Source organism: Triticum urartu, chromosome 4 (assembly GCF_003073215.2).
Source record: "Triticum urartu cultivar G1812 chromosome 4, Tu2.1, whole genome shotgun sequence".
NCBI lineage: Eukaryota > Viridiplantae > Streptophyta > Magnoliopsida > Poales > Poaceae > Triticum > Triticum urartu.
Genome location: NC_053025.1, coordinates 161898955 through 161914624, shown reverse-complemented (window position 1 = coordinate 161914624; position 15670 = coordinate 161898955). Strand labels below are relative to the sequence as shown.

The 15670-nt window shown below is 46.6% G+C and overlaps 1 protein-coding gene across 1 annotated transcript; it reads left to right on the top strand.

The window, feature by feature from the left end:
- The first annotated feature begins 283 nt into the window (after nt 1-283).
- LOC125553727 lies at nt 284-2038 on the top strand. The gene is made up of 2 exons (XM_048717457.1): nt 284-746; nt 1864-2038. The coding sequence occupies exons 1-2, from the start codon at nt 363-365 to the stop codon at nt 1888-1890; spliced, it is 411 nt and encodes a 136-aa protein (XP_048573414.1). The 5' UTR covers nt 284-362; the 3' UTR covers nt 1891-2038.
- The last annotated feature ends 13632 nt before the right edge of the window (nt 2039-15670 follow it).

The window sequence follows — 15670 nt, the reverse complement described above, 5'->3', positions numbered from 1 at the left end:
TCCCAAAGTATTTTTCTTGGAGAAATCAACTCTGTTTGGATCACTAAGATGCCCCTAGAAATATTATAAGTGGTCGAACAGGAAATAAATTGACCTTTTCAAAATAAACAATTATTTATTGAACTCCTTTTGCCCACAAACTTTTTTGTGCTAGCTCAAAATTATTCCCGGGTAATTGTGTGACAAATTCCATGTGCAACAAAAATGGTTTGAAAGCTTATTCAAATAGAAAACATTAGTTATCCTTTTTTCAGAAATGTAAAACTGAAATTGCTCTATGCACTTTTGGCCCACTATGAAGAAGAAAGTAGAGGCCCAGCCCAACCTCCCAAGCATCTCCTTCCTTACGCTACAGTGGAGGGATGGAGGCAGGGGGTGGCCGTGGGCACGTGCCGGCCATCGCCGACCTCCCCGGTGCCCTACAAAACGCCGCCGCACGCCCCCTTGACCGAACCCTAATCCCCTCTTTCTTCCTCCATCTCTTTATCTCTATCGGAAGCGCGCCCGAGCGCCTCCATCCCCATGCCGTCGTCGATGTCGCGGCCACCGGCCTCCCCTCGTCGCGCCAAGAGGTCAAGGAGAACCGTCGTGGTCTACTTTATCTACCCCGAGCACTGAATCGAGCAAGGACGGCCCGTACACTCGCCATCGACCTCGTCTTCAACGTGTACATCACCGGCGTCCGGCGTCGATTATCGTCGCTCCGGTCCACCTCCGGCCTCCCCGACCTCGCCTTCGTGCTCACTGTGAGCTCCTCCCTCAATTCCCCTGTTTTTCCCTGTCGATCCGTCGCCGTATGTTGCCTGCGCTCGCTGAGGCCGCCATGGCCGAAGCATCGCGTCCGCACACGCGCCCGCATGCCCCTGTCGCCTGTGTGCGCCCATGCCCGTCGTCGCATGTCTGATGCAGCCCGCACCCTCGTTCACCCCTGGTTGTGTCCGTCCACACGTGCGTGCACCCACTGCACCCTGGCCGAGCGCCCACGCCACTCGCGGCTCTCGCACTCGCCCTGCTACTTCTTGTTGTTGTTGCTACTCGACTATTGCCGCTACTACTTGTCATCGTGATGTCCTGCTCCCACTAGCTGCTCCTGCTATGCGCTGCTGCTAGGTACTGCTACCGTCGGTTGCTGCTGCTACAGGCCATGGCCACTGCCATGGTCGAGTGTGTTGTGTGGTGTGCGTGCGTGTACTCTGGGTATGAGGCCGGCCCTATCCAGATTAGTTACTACTAATTAGATTAGTTTAGGGCTGCTACTTTTATGTTAAATGGCCTAATGTGTTTGTGATAGGTGGTCCCTCACACTAAATAACCATTTAGTTAAAATAGTAGTCAATGACAAGTAGGCCCCATGGCCACTATTCACACTTTGACTAGGTCAAACATTGACTATGGACTTGCTGACTGTGTATGCTAACTCAGCCATTGGATCCCACCTGTCATTCTAATAGGCTAGCTGCGTGTGTGTGTATAAAAAGTAATACACTGTTTAAATTCAAATTTAGATATATTCTAGAAATCTAGAAAATGTTTTAAAACTTTGAAAATTCATATAAAATAAACCGTATCTCGGATGAAAAGGTTTTCTACATGAAAGTTGCTCAGAAAAATCCAATGAATCTGAATACGCAGCGTGTTCATTTGTCACATGCCCTAGCATGCTGAACATGGAACTTTCCCCCTCTTTTCCCCTGTCCGGAATCCGCCTAACGCCGGGAATTCATCCTCGGATGTTTATCCCCTCCGTCTGCAACATGTAGTACTACGTTAGGTCGATCCTAGTTCTGCTTTTTGTCATGTCATGCTTAGTGTCGCACCTGTTTGCTTATATTTATTGTTTCTTCCCCATCTTCTCTCTGGTAGACCCCGAGGCCGATGATGCCCCGGTGATCGACTACATCGACAACGACAGTTCTTCCTTTTCGACAGAGCTTCCAGGCAAGCCCCCTTTGATCATCCCGATATCGCCCATTCCATTCTCTCATGCTTGCATTATATTTTGCTACTATTATTGTTTGCTCCTATTTTGATGCATAGCCTGCTTTTGTAACCTGCTTATTGTTACCTTACCTGCTTATCCTAAACTGCTTAGTATAGGTTGGTTAGTGATCCATCAGTGACCCCCACCTTGTCCTTGTTGCCCCTGCTTCATCATCGACGACTCGAGCAACGTGATCGACGACCAGAGCCCGACACCTCACATCACATCACGCCCCTTTTGTTGCTCGACTCCGCAGAGTTACCATCGAGTGCTGAGGGTGGTACCTCATACATCACTCCTGGTGAGATCTATGTAGTGTAGCTATTCGGTCGTGGTCATCAAGGGTGATTCCTCCTTGATCACCCCCGATACGACTCTGTCGTGCAACCCCTCAAGTGTGAACCTCGAGGGTGGTTCCTCTTATGTTCACCTTGATGATTACATCGAGTGGAATTCACCGAGGGTGATTCCTTGGGTTTTCCCCCTGGTGTTTGGACACACTGATACTTGGACTTTACAACTGTTACTTGGAAAGGTGGATCGACCTTGAGGGGTACCCGCGAGTGATGTGGAGACGGGTTGACCTGGAGGGTACCCGGGAGTTGAATACGAGGCATGGCCGGGCACTCTTAGCCCTTGCCGCAAGTCCTCGAGACGGGGCAACGGGGTCACATCTTTCGTGAATCTCTACTCGGGACCGCACTACCAACACGCTAATGGTTTGGATATTTGATCCAAGGGGCCTCTGGCCTGATAGCACTAACCATCACGTGGGCATTGCATGGGTGTTCTGCGTCCTATGCATCAGCCGAAGCTTATTAGACGTCAGCGACTGAGCGGCGCGCGCCGGGTTGGACTGGTAAGCTCCTGCCTTTTTAAGGAGGTAGCTAGCTAGGTCTGCTCACCGGCCGCCCACGCAACGTGCAGGAGTACCCAAGGCGATGGCCCAAGACCCCTGGGGGCATAGGTTTAGTCCGGCATGTTGACCTCTCTGTTAAGCCTAGGTCGGGTTGCGGCGTATCATTTGGCCGAGGCCGGGCATGACCTAGGAAAGTGTGTCCTGCCGGTGTTAATCGAGCGTGGTGGGTAAGTTGGTGCACCCCTGCAGGGAAGAAAACATCTATCGATAGCCTGTCCTATGGTAACGGACACTTGGAGTTGTATCCCGGTCGATACAACTAGAACTGGATACTTGAGGTGATAACTGGATAGTATGGCTCTAGGATTGCCATCTCGCAGGGAGTCGAGAAAGGATCTCTAGTTGAGGTTGATAACAGTGCTACTACTTTACTTTATGCCACTCTTATCTCTTCTAATGTTGCAAGAATGCTTGAAGCTACTTGAAGATGCTAGTCTTCGATAGGCTAGGCTTTCCCCTTCTCTTCTGGCACTTTGAAGTTCAGTCCACAGATACTACCCATTTCGTTGACACCGATGCATATGTAGTGTAGATCCTTGCTTGTGAGTACTTTGGATGAGTACTCACGGTTGCTTTGCTTCCTCTTTTCCCCCCTTTTCCATTCTTCTCGGATGTCGCAACCAAATGGTGGAGCCCATGATCCAGACGATACCACGGACGACTACTACTACCCCGAGGGTGCCTACTACTACATGGAGGCTGCCGACGACCAGGAGTAGTTAGGGGGCTCCCAAACAGGAGGCCTTGCCTCTTCGATCGTGTTGCTTTTGTGCTAGCCTTCTTAAGGCATCTATGTTCAACTTACGTCTATACTCAGATGTGCTTTCGCTGACTCTTGTGTATTCGAGCTTATGTATTCGAGCCCTTGAGGCCCTTGGCTTGTAATATAAAGCTTGTTTTATTTTGATTTGTGTCTAGATTTGTGTTGTGATATCTTCCCATGAGTCCCTGATCTTAATCGTACACATTTGTGTGTATGATTAGTGTATGATTGAATCGGGGGCGTCGCAAGTTGGTATCAGAGCCGACTGCCTGTAGGTATCCCCCCTTCCAACTCCTTGGCCGAAGTTGAGTCTAGTCGTCCAAAACTGTTTTACTAACTTGGCTATGTGGCTTACGGGTCCACGTCGCCATTGGGTGGTATTAGGATCTTTTAATCCTCATCTATACTCTGGGACTCTGATCTCTCATCTATTCGGGTTAAACATTTTACTAACTCTGACATTAGGCTCTCGTACCCACTTCCTCCCGGAGAGCCCCGACATTATCGATGATCGCTTGCTTCGCTAGAAGATTCTACAGATACTCCTCGATGTTTCTCGAGACACTATGCCAACTGCCTTGCAGTTCCTGACCACCGATAATCCCCGTGAATAACATCCTTGCCGCTTGTACCTTCATCCCCAGTTGCTCCTATTATTACAAGATACCCCTAGTATTGTCCGTTGTTCCGAGAATCCTTTGTGCCTTCTGCTTTGCAGCTTCTTTTTGGATTGCGGATAATTCATTTAACCGGGGTTCGTTCGTCCCCAGTTGTTCATATGGTTTCCAAAATAACTGAAATGCTATCTGATCTTTCAAAATCCTGTGCAGCCTATTTCTCTTGATTCTCCTTTCTTGCTTGCATTAGGATTAATTCCATATGTCTAGCAATATTCTTTAAAATTCTTTGTGATTGTCTTTATGTTCCTATGGGTTCAGCGTGTGTGCGAATACTCGCAATCATCAATTAATCCTTGCAAATTTTCTTTCCGGCTCAGACATCCTTCCAAATATGAGCTGGTTCTTGCCCAATCCAGATTTGATCGGGGGCACCTCTAAGTCTATTCAACTTACTCATCTTTTGATCAGAGCCTCGATTCTGATCCTTCGTCTTGAAATCATAATTCCTTTGTACCCAAGCATCGAATCATTCAGGAGTTTCTATAAGCCGATGCCTTTGCATCCCCTTCTTCATCTGATTGATTACCGATACTCACATCAACTCTGTCGTGAATCGCCAGATCCATTGTTGAATTACTATCACCTTGTGAGTTGTTTTGCTGTTACATAATGCCCTTGGTAGATTGTATCCTGTCCTTTTGTCAACCATGCTCTGCTTTCGAGCTTGTGTTAATTACTCCTGAAATTGTGGTATATGTTCCTAAGACGCCCCGATGGGTTGAACCTATGCCTTCCCTAATCTGTGTGAACTAGAAAGTTATGCGGGTTATACTCTACTGGCTTTTCATCAGATAAAATTTCAATACTACAGCTTCATCAAAAGCGGGGAGTCAATGAGAAGTTTTGCATTGGATAAGTGGGAGTCGACCTTGAACTTTGTGTTCATGCCCATGGAAATGATGTAGATCTTATCATAGAAGCTTCTCGTAACAATAATTATTCCCTTGGTATAATTTGATCCTGTATCTGTGATTTTGACCTTTGCAATCGTGGTTCCTGTTGGAAATATTCCCTAGAGGCAATAATAAAAGCATTATTATTATATTTCCTTGTTCATGATAATTGTCTTTATTCATGCTATAATTGTGTTTTCCGGAAATCGTAATGCATGTGTGAATAACAGACACCAACATGTCCCTAGTGAGCCTCTAGTTGACTAGGTCGTTGATCAACAGATAGTCATGGTTTCCTGACTATGGACATTAGATGTCATTGATAACGAGATCACATCATTAGGAGAATGATGTGATGGACAAGACCCAATCCTAAACATAGCACAAGATCGTATAGTTCGTTTGCTAGAGTTTTCCAATGTCAAAGTATCTTTTCCTTAGACCATGAGATCATGTAACTCCCGGATACCGTAGGAGTGCTTTGGGTATACCAAACGTCACAACGTAACTGGGTGACTATAAAGGTAGACTACGGGTATCTCCGAAAGTGTCTGTTGGGTGACATGGATCAAGACTGGGATTTGTCACTCCGTATGACGGAGAGGTATCACTGGGCCCACTCGGTAGTGCATCATCATAATGAGCTCAAAGTGACCAAGTGTCTGGTCACGGGATCATGCATTACGGTACGAGTAAAGTCTTGCCGGTAACGAGATTGAACGAGGTATTGGGATACCGACGATCGAATCTCGGGCAAGTAACATATCGATTGACAAAGGGAATTGCATACGGGGTTGATTGAATCCTTGACATCGTGGTTCATCAGATGAGATCATCGTGGAGCATGTGGGAACCAACATGGGTATCCAGATCCCGCTGTTGGTTATTGACCGGAGAGTCATCTCGGTCATGTCTGCTTGTCTCCCGAACCCGTAGGGTCTACACACTTAAGGTTCGGTGACGCTAGGGTTGTGAAGATATGTATATGCAGAAACCCGAATGTTGTTCGGAGTCTCGGATGAGATCCCGGACGTCACGAGGAGTTCCGGAATGGTCCGGAGGTAAAGAATTATATATAGGAAATGCTGTTTCGGCCATCGGGACAAGTTTCGGGGTTATCGGTATTGTACCGGGACCACCGGAGGGGTCCCGGGGGCCCACCGGGTGGGGCCACCTGTCCCGGGGGGCCACATGGGCTGTAGGGGGTGCGCCTTGGCCTTCATGGGCCAAGGGCACCAGCCCCACTAGGCCCATGCGCCTAGGGTTTCCAAGGGGGAGGAGTCCAAGTGGTGGAAGGCACCTCTGGGTGCCTTGGGGGGGAGGGAATCCTCCCCCTGGCCGCCGCACCTAGGAGATCAGATCTCCTAGGCTGCGCACCACCCCCCCTTGGCCCTCCTATATATAGTGGGGGAGAGGAGGGACTTCATACCACAGCCCCTGGCGCCTCCCTCTCTCCCCGTTACGTCTCTCTCGCGTAGTATAGGCGAAGCCCTGCTACTGTGACGCCCTGCATCCACCACCACGCCGTCGTGCTGCTGGATCTTCATCAACCTCTCCTTCTCCCTTGCTGGATCAAGAAGGAGGAGACGTCTCCCGTCCCGTACGTGTGTTGAACGCGGAGGTGCCGTCCGTTCGGCGCTTGGTCATCGGTGATTTGGATCACGTCGTGTTCGACTACATCATCACCGTTCTTTGAACGCTTCCGTGCGCCATCTACAAAGGTATGTAGATGCATCCAATGACTCGTTGCTAGATGAACTCCTAGATGATCTTGGTGAAACGAGTAGGAAATTTTTTGTTTTCTGCAACGTTCCCCAACAGTGGCATCATGAGCTAGGTCTATGCGTAGTTCTTCTTGCGCGAGTAGAACACAATTAGTTGTGGGCGTAGATTTGTCAACTTTCTTGCCGTTACTAGTCTTTTCTTGCTTCAGCGGTATTTTGGGATGAAGCGGCCCGGACCAACCTTACACATACGCTTACGTGAGACCGGTTCCACCGACTAATATGCACTAGTTGCATAAGGTGGCTGGCGGGTGTCTGTCTCTCCCACTTTAGTTGGAGCGGATTCGATGAACAGGGTCCTTATGAAGGGTAAATAGAAGTTGACAAATCACGTTGTGGCTTTAACGTAGGTAAGAAGACGTTCTTGCTAGAACCCTAATTCAGCCACGTAAAACTTGCAACAACAATTAGAGGACGTCTAACTTGTTTTTGCAGCAAGTGGTTTGTGATATGATATGGCCAAAGTTGTGATGAATGATGAATGATCTATATGAGATGTATGAGATGTTCATGCTATTGTAATAGGAATCACGACTTGCATGTCGATGAGTATGACAACCGGCAGGAGCCATAGGAGTTGTCTTTATTCTTTTATATGACCTGCGTGTCATTGAGAAACGCCATGTAAATTACTTTACTTTATTGCTAAACGCGTTAGCCATAGTATTAGAAGTAATAGTTGGCGAGCAACTTCATGGAGACACGATGATGGAGATCATGATGATGGAGATCATGGTGTCAAGCTGGTGACAAGATGATCATGGAGCCCCAAGATGGAGATCAAAGGAGCTATGTGATATTGGCCATATCATGTCACGTTTATTATTTGATTGCATGTGATGTTTATCATGTTTTTGCATCTTGTTTACTTAGAACGACGGTAGTAAATAAGATGATCCCTCATAACAATTTCAAGAAGTGTTCTCCCCTAACTGTGCACCGTTCCTAAAGTTCGTCGTTTCTAAGCACGCCGTGATGATCGGGTGTGATGGATCCTTACGTTCACATACAACGGGTGTTGACGAGCCTAGCATGTACAGACATGGCCTCGGAACACAGAAGACCGAAAGGTCGAGCATGAGTCGTATAGAAGATACGATCAACATGAAGATGTTCACCGACGTTGACTAGTCCATCTCACGTGATGATCGGACACGGCCTAGTTAACTCGGATCATGTAATACTTAGATGACTAGAGGGATGTCTAATCTAAGTGGGAGTTCATTAATAATTTGATTAGATGAACTTAATTATCATGAACTTAGTCTAAAATATTTTACACTATGTCTTGTAGATCAAATGGCCCACGTAGTCCTCAACTTCAACGCGTTCCTAGAGAAAACCAAGCTGAAAGACGATGGCAGCAACTATACGGACTGGGTCCGGAAACTGAGGATCATCCTCATAGCTGCCAAGAAAGATTATGTCCTACAAGCACCGCTAGGTGATCCACCCGTCCCACAGAACCAAGACGTTATGAACGCTTGGCAGACACGTGTTGACGACTACTCCCTCGTTCAGTGCGGCATGCTTTACAGCTTAGAGCCGGGGCTCCAAAAGCGTTTTGAGAGACATGGAGCATACGAGATGTTCGAAGAGCTGAAAATGGTTTTTCAAGCTCATGCCCGGATCGAGAGATATGAAGTCTCCGATAAATTCTTCAGCTGTAAGATGGAGGAAAATAGTTCTGTCAGTGAGCACATACTCACTATGTCTGGGTTGCATAACCACTTGTCTCAGCTGGGAGTTAATCCCCCAGATGATGCGGTCATTGACAGAATCCTCCAGTCGCTTCCACCAAGCTACAAGAGCTTTGTGATGAACTTCAACATGCAGGGGATGCAAAAGACCATTCCTGAGTTGTTTTCAATGCTGAAATCAGCGGAGGTAGAAGTCAAGAAGGAGCATCAAGTGTTGATGGTCAATAAAACCACTAAGTTCAAGAAAGGCAAGGGTAAAAAGAACTTCAAGAAGGACGGCAAGGAAGTTGCCGCGCCCGGCAAGCAAGCTGCCGGGAAGAAGCCAAAGAATGGACCCAAGCCTGAGACGGAGTGCTTTTATTGCAAAGGGAAGGGTCACTGGAAACGGAACTGCCCCAAATACTTAGCGGACAAGAAGGCCGGCAACGCCAAAGGTATATTTGATATACATGTAATTGATGTGTACCTTACCAGTACTCGTAGTGACTCCTGGGTATTTGATACCGGTGCCGTTGCTCATATTTGTAACTCACAGCAGGAGCTGCGGAATAAATGGAGACTGGCGAAGGACGAGGTGACGATGCGCGTCGGGAATGGTTCCAAGGTCGATGTGATCGCCGTCGGCACGCTGCCTCTGCATTTACCTACGGGATTAGTTTTAAACCTCAATAACTGTTATTTAGTGCCAGCTTTGAGCATGAACATTGTATCGGGATCTCGTTTAATTCGAGATGGCTACTCATTTAAATCTGAGAATAATGGTTGTTCCATTTATATGAGAGATATGTTTTATGGTCATGCTCCTATGGTGAATGGTTTATTCTTAATGAATCTCGGGCGTATTACTACACATGTTCATAATGTGAGTACCAAAAGATGTAAGGTTGATAATGATAGTCCCACATACTTGTGGCACTGCCGCCTTGGTCACATAGGTGTCAAACGCATGAAGAAGCTCCATGCAGATGGACTTTTAGAGTCTCTTGATTATGAATCATTTGACACGTGCGAACCATGCCTCATGGGTAAAATGACCAAGACTCCGTTCTCAGGAACAATGGAGCGAGCAACCAACTTATTGGAAATCATACATACTGATGTGTGCGGTCCAATGAGTGTTGAGGCTCGCGGTGGCTATCGTTATGTTCTCACCCTCACTGATGACTTGAGTAGATATGGATATGTCTACTTAATGAAACACAAGTCTGAAACCTTTGAAAAGTTCAAGGAATTTCAGAGTGAGGTTGAGAATCAACGTGACAGGAAAATCAAGTTTCTACGATCAGATCGTGGAGGAGAATACTTGAGTCACGAATTTGGCACACACTTAAGAAAATGTGGAATAGTTTCACAACTCACGCCGCCTGGAACACCTCAGCGTAACGGTGTGTCCGAACGTCGTAATCACACTCTATTGGATATGGTGCGGTCTATGATGTCTCTTACCGATTTACCGCTATCTTTTTGGGGCTATGCTTTAGAGACTGCCGCATTCACTTTAAATAGGGCTCCGTCGAAATCCATTGAGACGACACCGTATGAATTATGGTTTGGGAAGAAACCTAAGCTGTCATTTCTAAAAGTTTGGGGATGCGATGCTTATGTCAAGAAACTTCAACCTGAAAAGCTCGAACCCAAGTCGGAAAAATGCGTCTTCATAGGATACCCAAAAGAAACTATTGGGTACACCTTCTACCTCAGATCCGAAGGCAAGATCTTTGTTGCCAAGAATGGGTCCTTTCTATAGAAAGAGTTTCTCTCGAGAGAAGTAAGTGGGAGGAAAGTAGAGCTTGATGAAGTATTACCTCTTAAACCGGAAAATGGCTCAACTCAAGAAAATGTTCCTGAGGTGCCTGCACCGACTAGAGAGGAAGTTAATGATAATGATCAAGATACTTCTGATCAAGCTCCTACTGAAATTCGAAGGTCCACAAGGACACGTTCCGCACCAGAGTGGTACGGCAACCCTGTCTTGGAAATCATGTTGTTAGACAATGGTGAACCTTCGAGCTATGAAGAAGCGATGGCGGGCCCGGATTCCGACAAATGGCTAGAAGCCATGAAATCCGAGATAGGATCCATGTATGAAAACGAAGTATGGACTTTGACTGACTTGCCCGTTGAACGGCGAGCCATAGAGAATAAATGGATCTTTAAGAAGAAGACAGACGCGGATGGTAATGTGACCATCTATAAAGCTCGACTTGTCGCTAAGGGTTATCGACAAGTTCAAGGGGTTGACTACGATGAGACTTTCTCACCGGTAGCGAAGCTAAAGTCCATCCGAATCATGTTAGCAATTGCCGCATTCTACGATTATGAAATATGGCAAATGGACGTCAAAACGGCATTCCTTAATGGTTTCCTTAAGGAAGAATTGTATATGATGCAGCCGGAAGGTTTTGTCGATCCTAAGAATGCTGACAAAGTGTGCAAGCTCCAACGCTCGATTTATGGGCTGGTGCAAGCATCTCGGAGTTGGAACATTCGCTTTGATGAGATGATCAAAGCGTTTGGGTTTACACAGACTTATGGAGAAGCCTGCGTTTACAAGAAAGTGAGTGGGAGCTCTGTAGCATTTCTCATATTATATGTGGATGACATACTTTTGATGGGAAATGATATAGAACTCTTGGACAGCATCAAGGCCTACTTGAATAAGAGTTTTTCAATGAAGGACCTTGGAGAAGCTGCTTATATATTAGGCATCAAAATCTATAGAGATAGATCAAGACGCCTCATAGGTCTTTCACAAAGCACATACCTTGATAAGATATTGAAGAAGTTCAATATGGATCATTCTAAGAAGGGGTTCTTGCCTGTATTACAAGGTGTGAAATTGAGCTCAGCTCAATGTCCGACCACGGCAGAAGAAATAGAAGAGATGAGTGTCATCCCCTATGCCTCAGCCATAGGTTCTATTATGTATGCCATGCTGTGTACCAGACCTGATGTGAACCTTGCCGTAAGTTTGGTAGGAAGGTACCAAAGTAATCCCGGCAAGGAACACTGGACAGCGGTCAAGAATATCCTGAAGTACCTGAAAAGGACTAAGGAAATGTTTCTCGTTTATGGAGGTGACGAAGAGCTCGTCGTAAAGGGTTACGTCGACGCTAGCTTCGACACAGATCTGGATGACTCTAAGTCACAAACCGGATACGTGTATATGTTGAATGGTGGAGCAGTGAGCTGGTGCAGCTGCAAGCAGAGCGTCGTGGCGGGATCTACATGTGAAGCGGAGTACATGGCAGCCTCGGAGGCAGCACATGAAGCAATATGGGTGAAGGAGTTCATCACCGACCTAGGAGTCATACCCAATGCGTCGGGGCCAATCAAACTCTTTTGTGACAACACTGGAGCTATTGCACTTGCCAAAGAGCCCAGGTTTCACAAGAAGACAAGGCACATCAAGCGTCGCTTCAACTCCATCCGTGAAAATGTTCAAGATGGAGACATAGAGATTTGTAAAGTACATACGGACCTGAATGTAGCAGATCCGTTGACTAAACCTCTCCCTAGAGCAAAACATGATCAACACCAGAATTCCATGGGTGTTCGATTCATCACAATGTAACTAGATTATTGACTCTAGTGCAAGTGGGAACTGTTGGAAATATGCCCTAGAGGCAATAATAAAGTATTATTATTATATTTCCTGTTCATGATAATTGTCTTTATTCATTGCTATAATTGTGTTATCCGGAAATCATAATACATGTGTGAATACATAGACACCAACATGTCCCTAGTAAGCCTCTAGTTGACTAGCTCGTTGATCAACAGATAGTCATGGTTTCCTGACTATGGACATTGGATGTCATTGATAACGAGATCACATCATTAGGAGAATGATGTGATGGACAAGACCCAATCCTAAACATAGCACAAGATCGTATAGTTCGTTTGCTAGAGTTTTTCCAATGTCAAGTATCTTTTCCTTAGACCATGAGATCGTGTAACTCCCGGATACCGTAGGAGTGCTTTGGGTGTACCAAACGTCACAATGTAACTGGGTGACTATAAAGGTATACTACGGGTATCTCCGAAAGTATTTGTTGGCTTGACACGGATCAAGACTGGGAGTTGTCACTCCATATGACGGAGAGGTATCTCTGGGCCCACTCGGTGTGCATCATCATAATGAGCTCAAAGTGACCAAGTGTCTGGTCACGGGATCATGCATTACGGTACGAGTAAAGTCTTGCCGGTAACGAGATTGAACGAGGTATTGGGATACCGACGATCGAATCTCGGGCAAGTAACATATCGATTGACAAAGGGAATTGCATACGGGGTTGATTGAATCCTTGACATCGTGGTTCATCAGATGAGATCATCGTGGAGCATGTGGGAACCAACATGGGTATCCAGATCCCGCTGTTGGTTATTGACCGGAGAGTCATCTCGGTCATGTCTGCTTGTCTCCCGAACCCGTAGGGTCTACACACTTAAGGTTCGGTGACGCTAGGGTTGTGAAGATATGTATATGCAGAAACCCGAATGTTGTTCGGAGTCCCGGATGAGATCCCGGACATCACGAGGAGTTCCGGAATGGTCCGGAGGTAAAGAATTATATATAGGAAATGTTGTTTCGGCCATCGGGACAAGTTTCGGGGTTATCGGTATTGTACCGGGACCACCGGAGGGGTCCCGGGGGCCCACCGGGTGGGGCCACCTGTCCCGGGGGCCACATGGGCTGTAGGGGGTGTGCCTTGGCCTTCATGGGCCAAGGGCACCAGCCCCACTAGGCCCATGCGCCTAGGGTTTCCAAGGGGGAGGAGTCCAAGTGGTGGAAGGCACCTCTGGGTGCCTTGGGGGGGAGGGAATCCTCCCCCTGGCCGCCGCACCTAGGAGATCAGATCTCCTAGGCTGCGCACCACCCCCCCTTGGCCCTCCTATATATAGTGGGGGAGAGGAGGGACTTCATACCACAGCCCCTGGCGCCTCCCTCTCTCCCCGTTACGTCTCTCTCGCGTAGTATAGGCGAAGCCCTGCTACTGTGACGCCCTGCATCCACCACCACGCCGTCGTGCTGCTGGATCTTCATCAACCTCTCCTTCTCCCTTGCTGGATCAAGAAGGAGGAGACATCTCCCGTCCCGTACGTGTGTTGAACGCGGAGGTGCCGTCCGTTCGGCGCTTGGTCATCGGTGATTTGGATCACGTCGTGTTCGACTACATCATCACCGTTCTTTGAACGCTTCCGTGCGCGATCTACAAAGGTATGTAGATGCATCCAATGACTCGTTGCTAGATGAACTCCTAGATGATCTTGGTGAAACGAGTAGGAAAATTTTTGTTTTCTGCAACGTTCCCCAACAGTTCCAACCAAGATTGTTCTTATTTGATCCCATTTCTTGGACAAGTTGAAGTACTTGCCTTCTGCATATCAATACACGTGTCCAACCTCTATTATCATCTACCTTCGAGTAGTACCCCTGGTATCTCGAGGATATCAAGCCACTGCACCACATCTTATAAACTTTTCATCAGGACTACCTTTCCCTGTCATTGTCACTTCATGGGTTCTGGGTTGTTTGTCAACCGAAAACACCGATAAGTGAATCGATCCCGCACTCCGATTCAATAACTCTAAGTAATTTTCGTTGCTTATGAGTTCAATAATCCTTCGAGTCACTCCTAGCTTGGTCGGCTATATCATTATCGTGCTAAGTTTTAATTGTGCTACCTAGTCCTTCTCGGAGCATAATTTTCGACGATGAGCTAAGCTTACGTCGATCTTCCTCGTCATATTGTTTCACCTCGAACAGCAAGCCTGATTCTGAGTTTGTGTCATATCCGTGGTTCCAATAACCTTTTGATTCACCATTCCCTTGCCTTGATGTCATTGCCGATCGATTACATCTCCATGAAATCTCTCGACAAATGTGTCATGATCATCATCAACGTTCTAAGCTCTTCCAAGATATCTATTGAATTCATGATGAGAAGTAACATCCTTGCCCCTCAATCATTTGTGTTATCATCAAAAACATTCTTGCCTTTCCCCCAACACCAAACTTGAGCAGATAATCTTTGGAAATACACCCTTTTTGACATGTCAATGGATTGCTGCTGAGCCCATCAGCCACATCCTTATCTTTTCCCAATAAAAATTACATGAGATGTTCTCGAAATTCCTGATGGGTCCTTTGTGTTCCCAAGGTCCGACCTTTACCTGATAGCCATGTTAATGCTACCCCTAAGCATGATTGTGGTACTCCGAACATCATTAAGAACATTGAGGTGCAATGCTAAATGTTTCTTGATCACTTGTCCAAACACTGTTGTATGGGTAACGTCATGAACATTCCTCTCCCCAGTACCTAAATGGTAATCTACTTACTCTCCTGTCATGGATATCATCCTTTGCTTGTCCATGGGAAGGATATTCTCCTGATATTTGTGTTTAAACACATTTTCCTTTACATTGTTCTGGTTAAATTAATAATCACCTTTTTCTTTCCATTGTTTTGTTTAACCTTTCTAGTAATCTAACTTATCTGATCAGAGAAAATTCCCTGCTTATGTAAGCACCTCGGTGTACAACTCTGTCAGAAAGACCCTGTTACTACTGTTGATGACATTCCAGTAACTACCGATGGACGAGAACTTTGCCTATTGGTCCGTCTTGTTTCAACGAGCGGGAAAATGGTTCTCTTCGTCCCTCGCCCTTGGTACCAAAGTTGTTGCCAACATAACTGACAGGCTACCCTCTGACCAGCCTTATTATCATGACTGTGCAGAATGTTAGCACCCTTCCTACTTTTAACCACATGGTGGGCCCATAACCCACAATTCCACGGGATCGAAACCTAACTCTCCTGTACAACCTTGATGTTGAAATATTCTTTGCACTTGGGTTCGTACGTAATTCACGAGCTAACCTTCTCACCATGTTTCACTCTGGTATCAGAGGCAACATTATTCTTCATTGCTCTAAACCCCTTC

Bases quoted from the DNA above. Each gene is read 5' to 3' on its own strand.
- LOC125553727 (XM_048717457.1), top strand. From the start codon at position 363: ATGGAGGCAGGGGGTGGCCGTGGGCACGTGCCGGCCATCGCCGACCTC. The intron at 747-1,863 runs GTGAGCTCCTCC...TCTCTCTGGTAG, and splicing joins ACCTCGCCTTCGTGCTCACT to ACCCCGAGGCCGATGATGCC.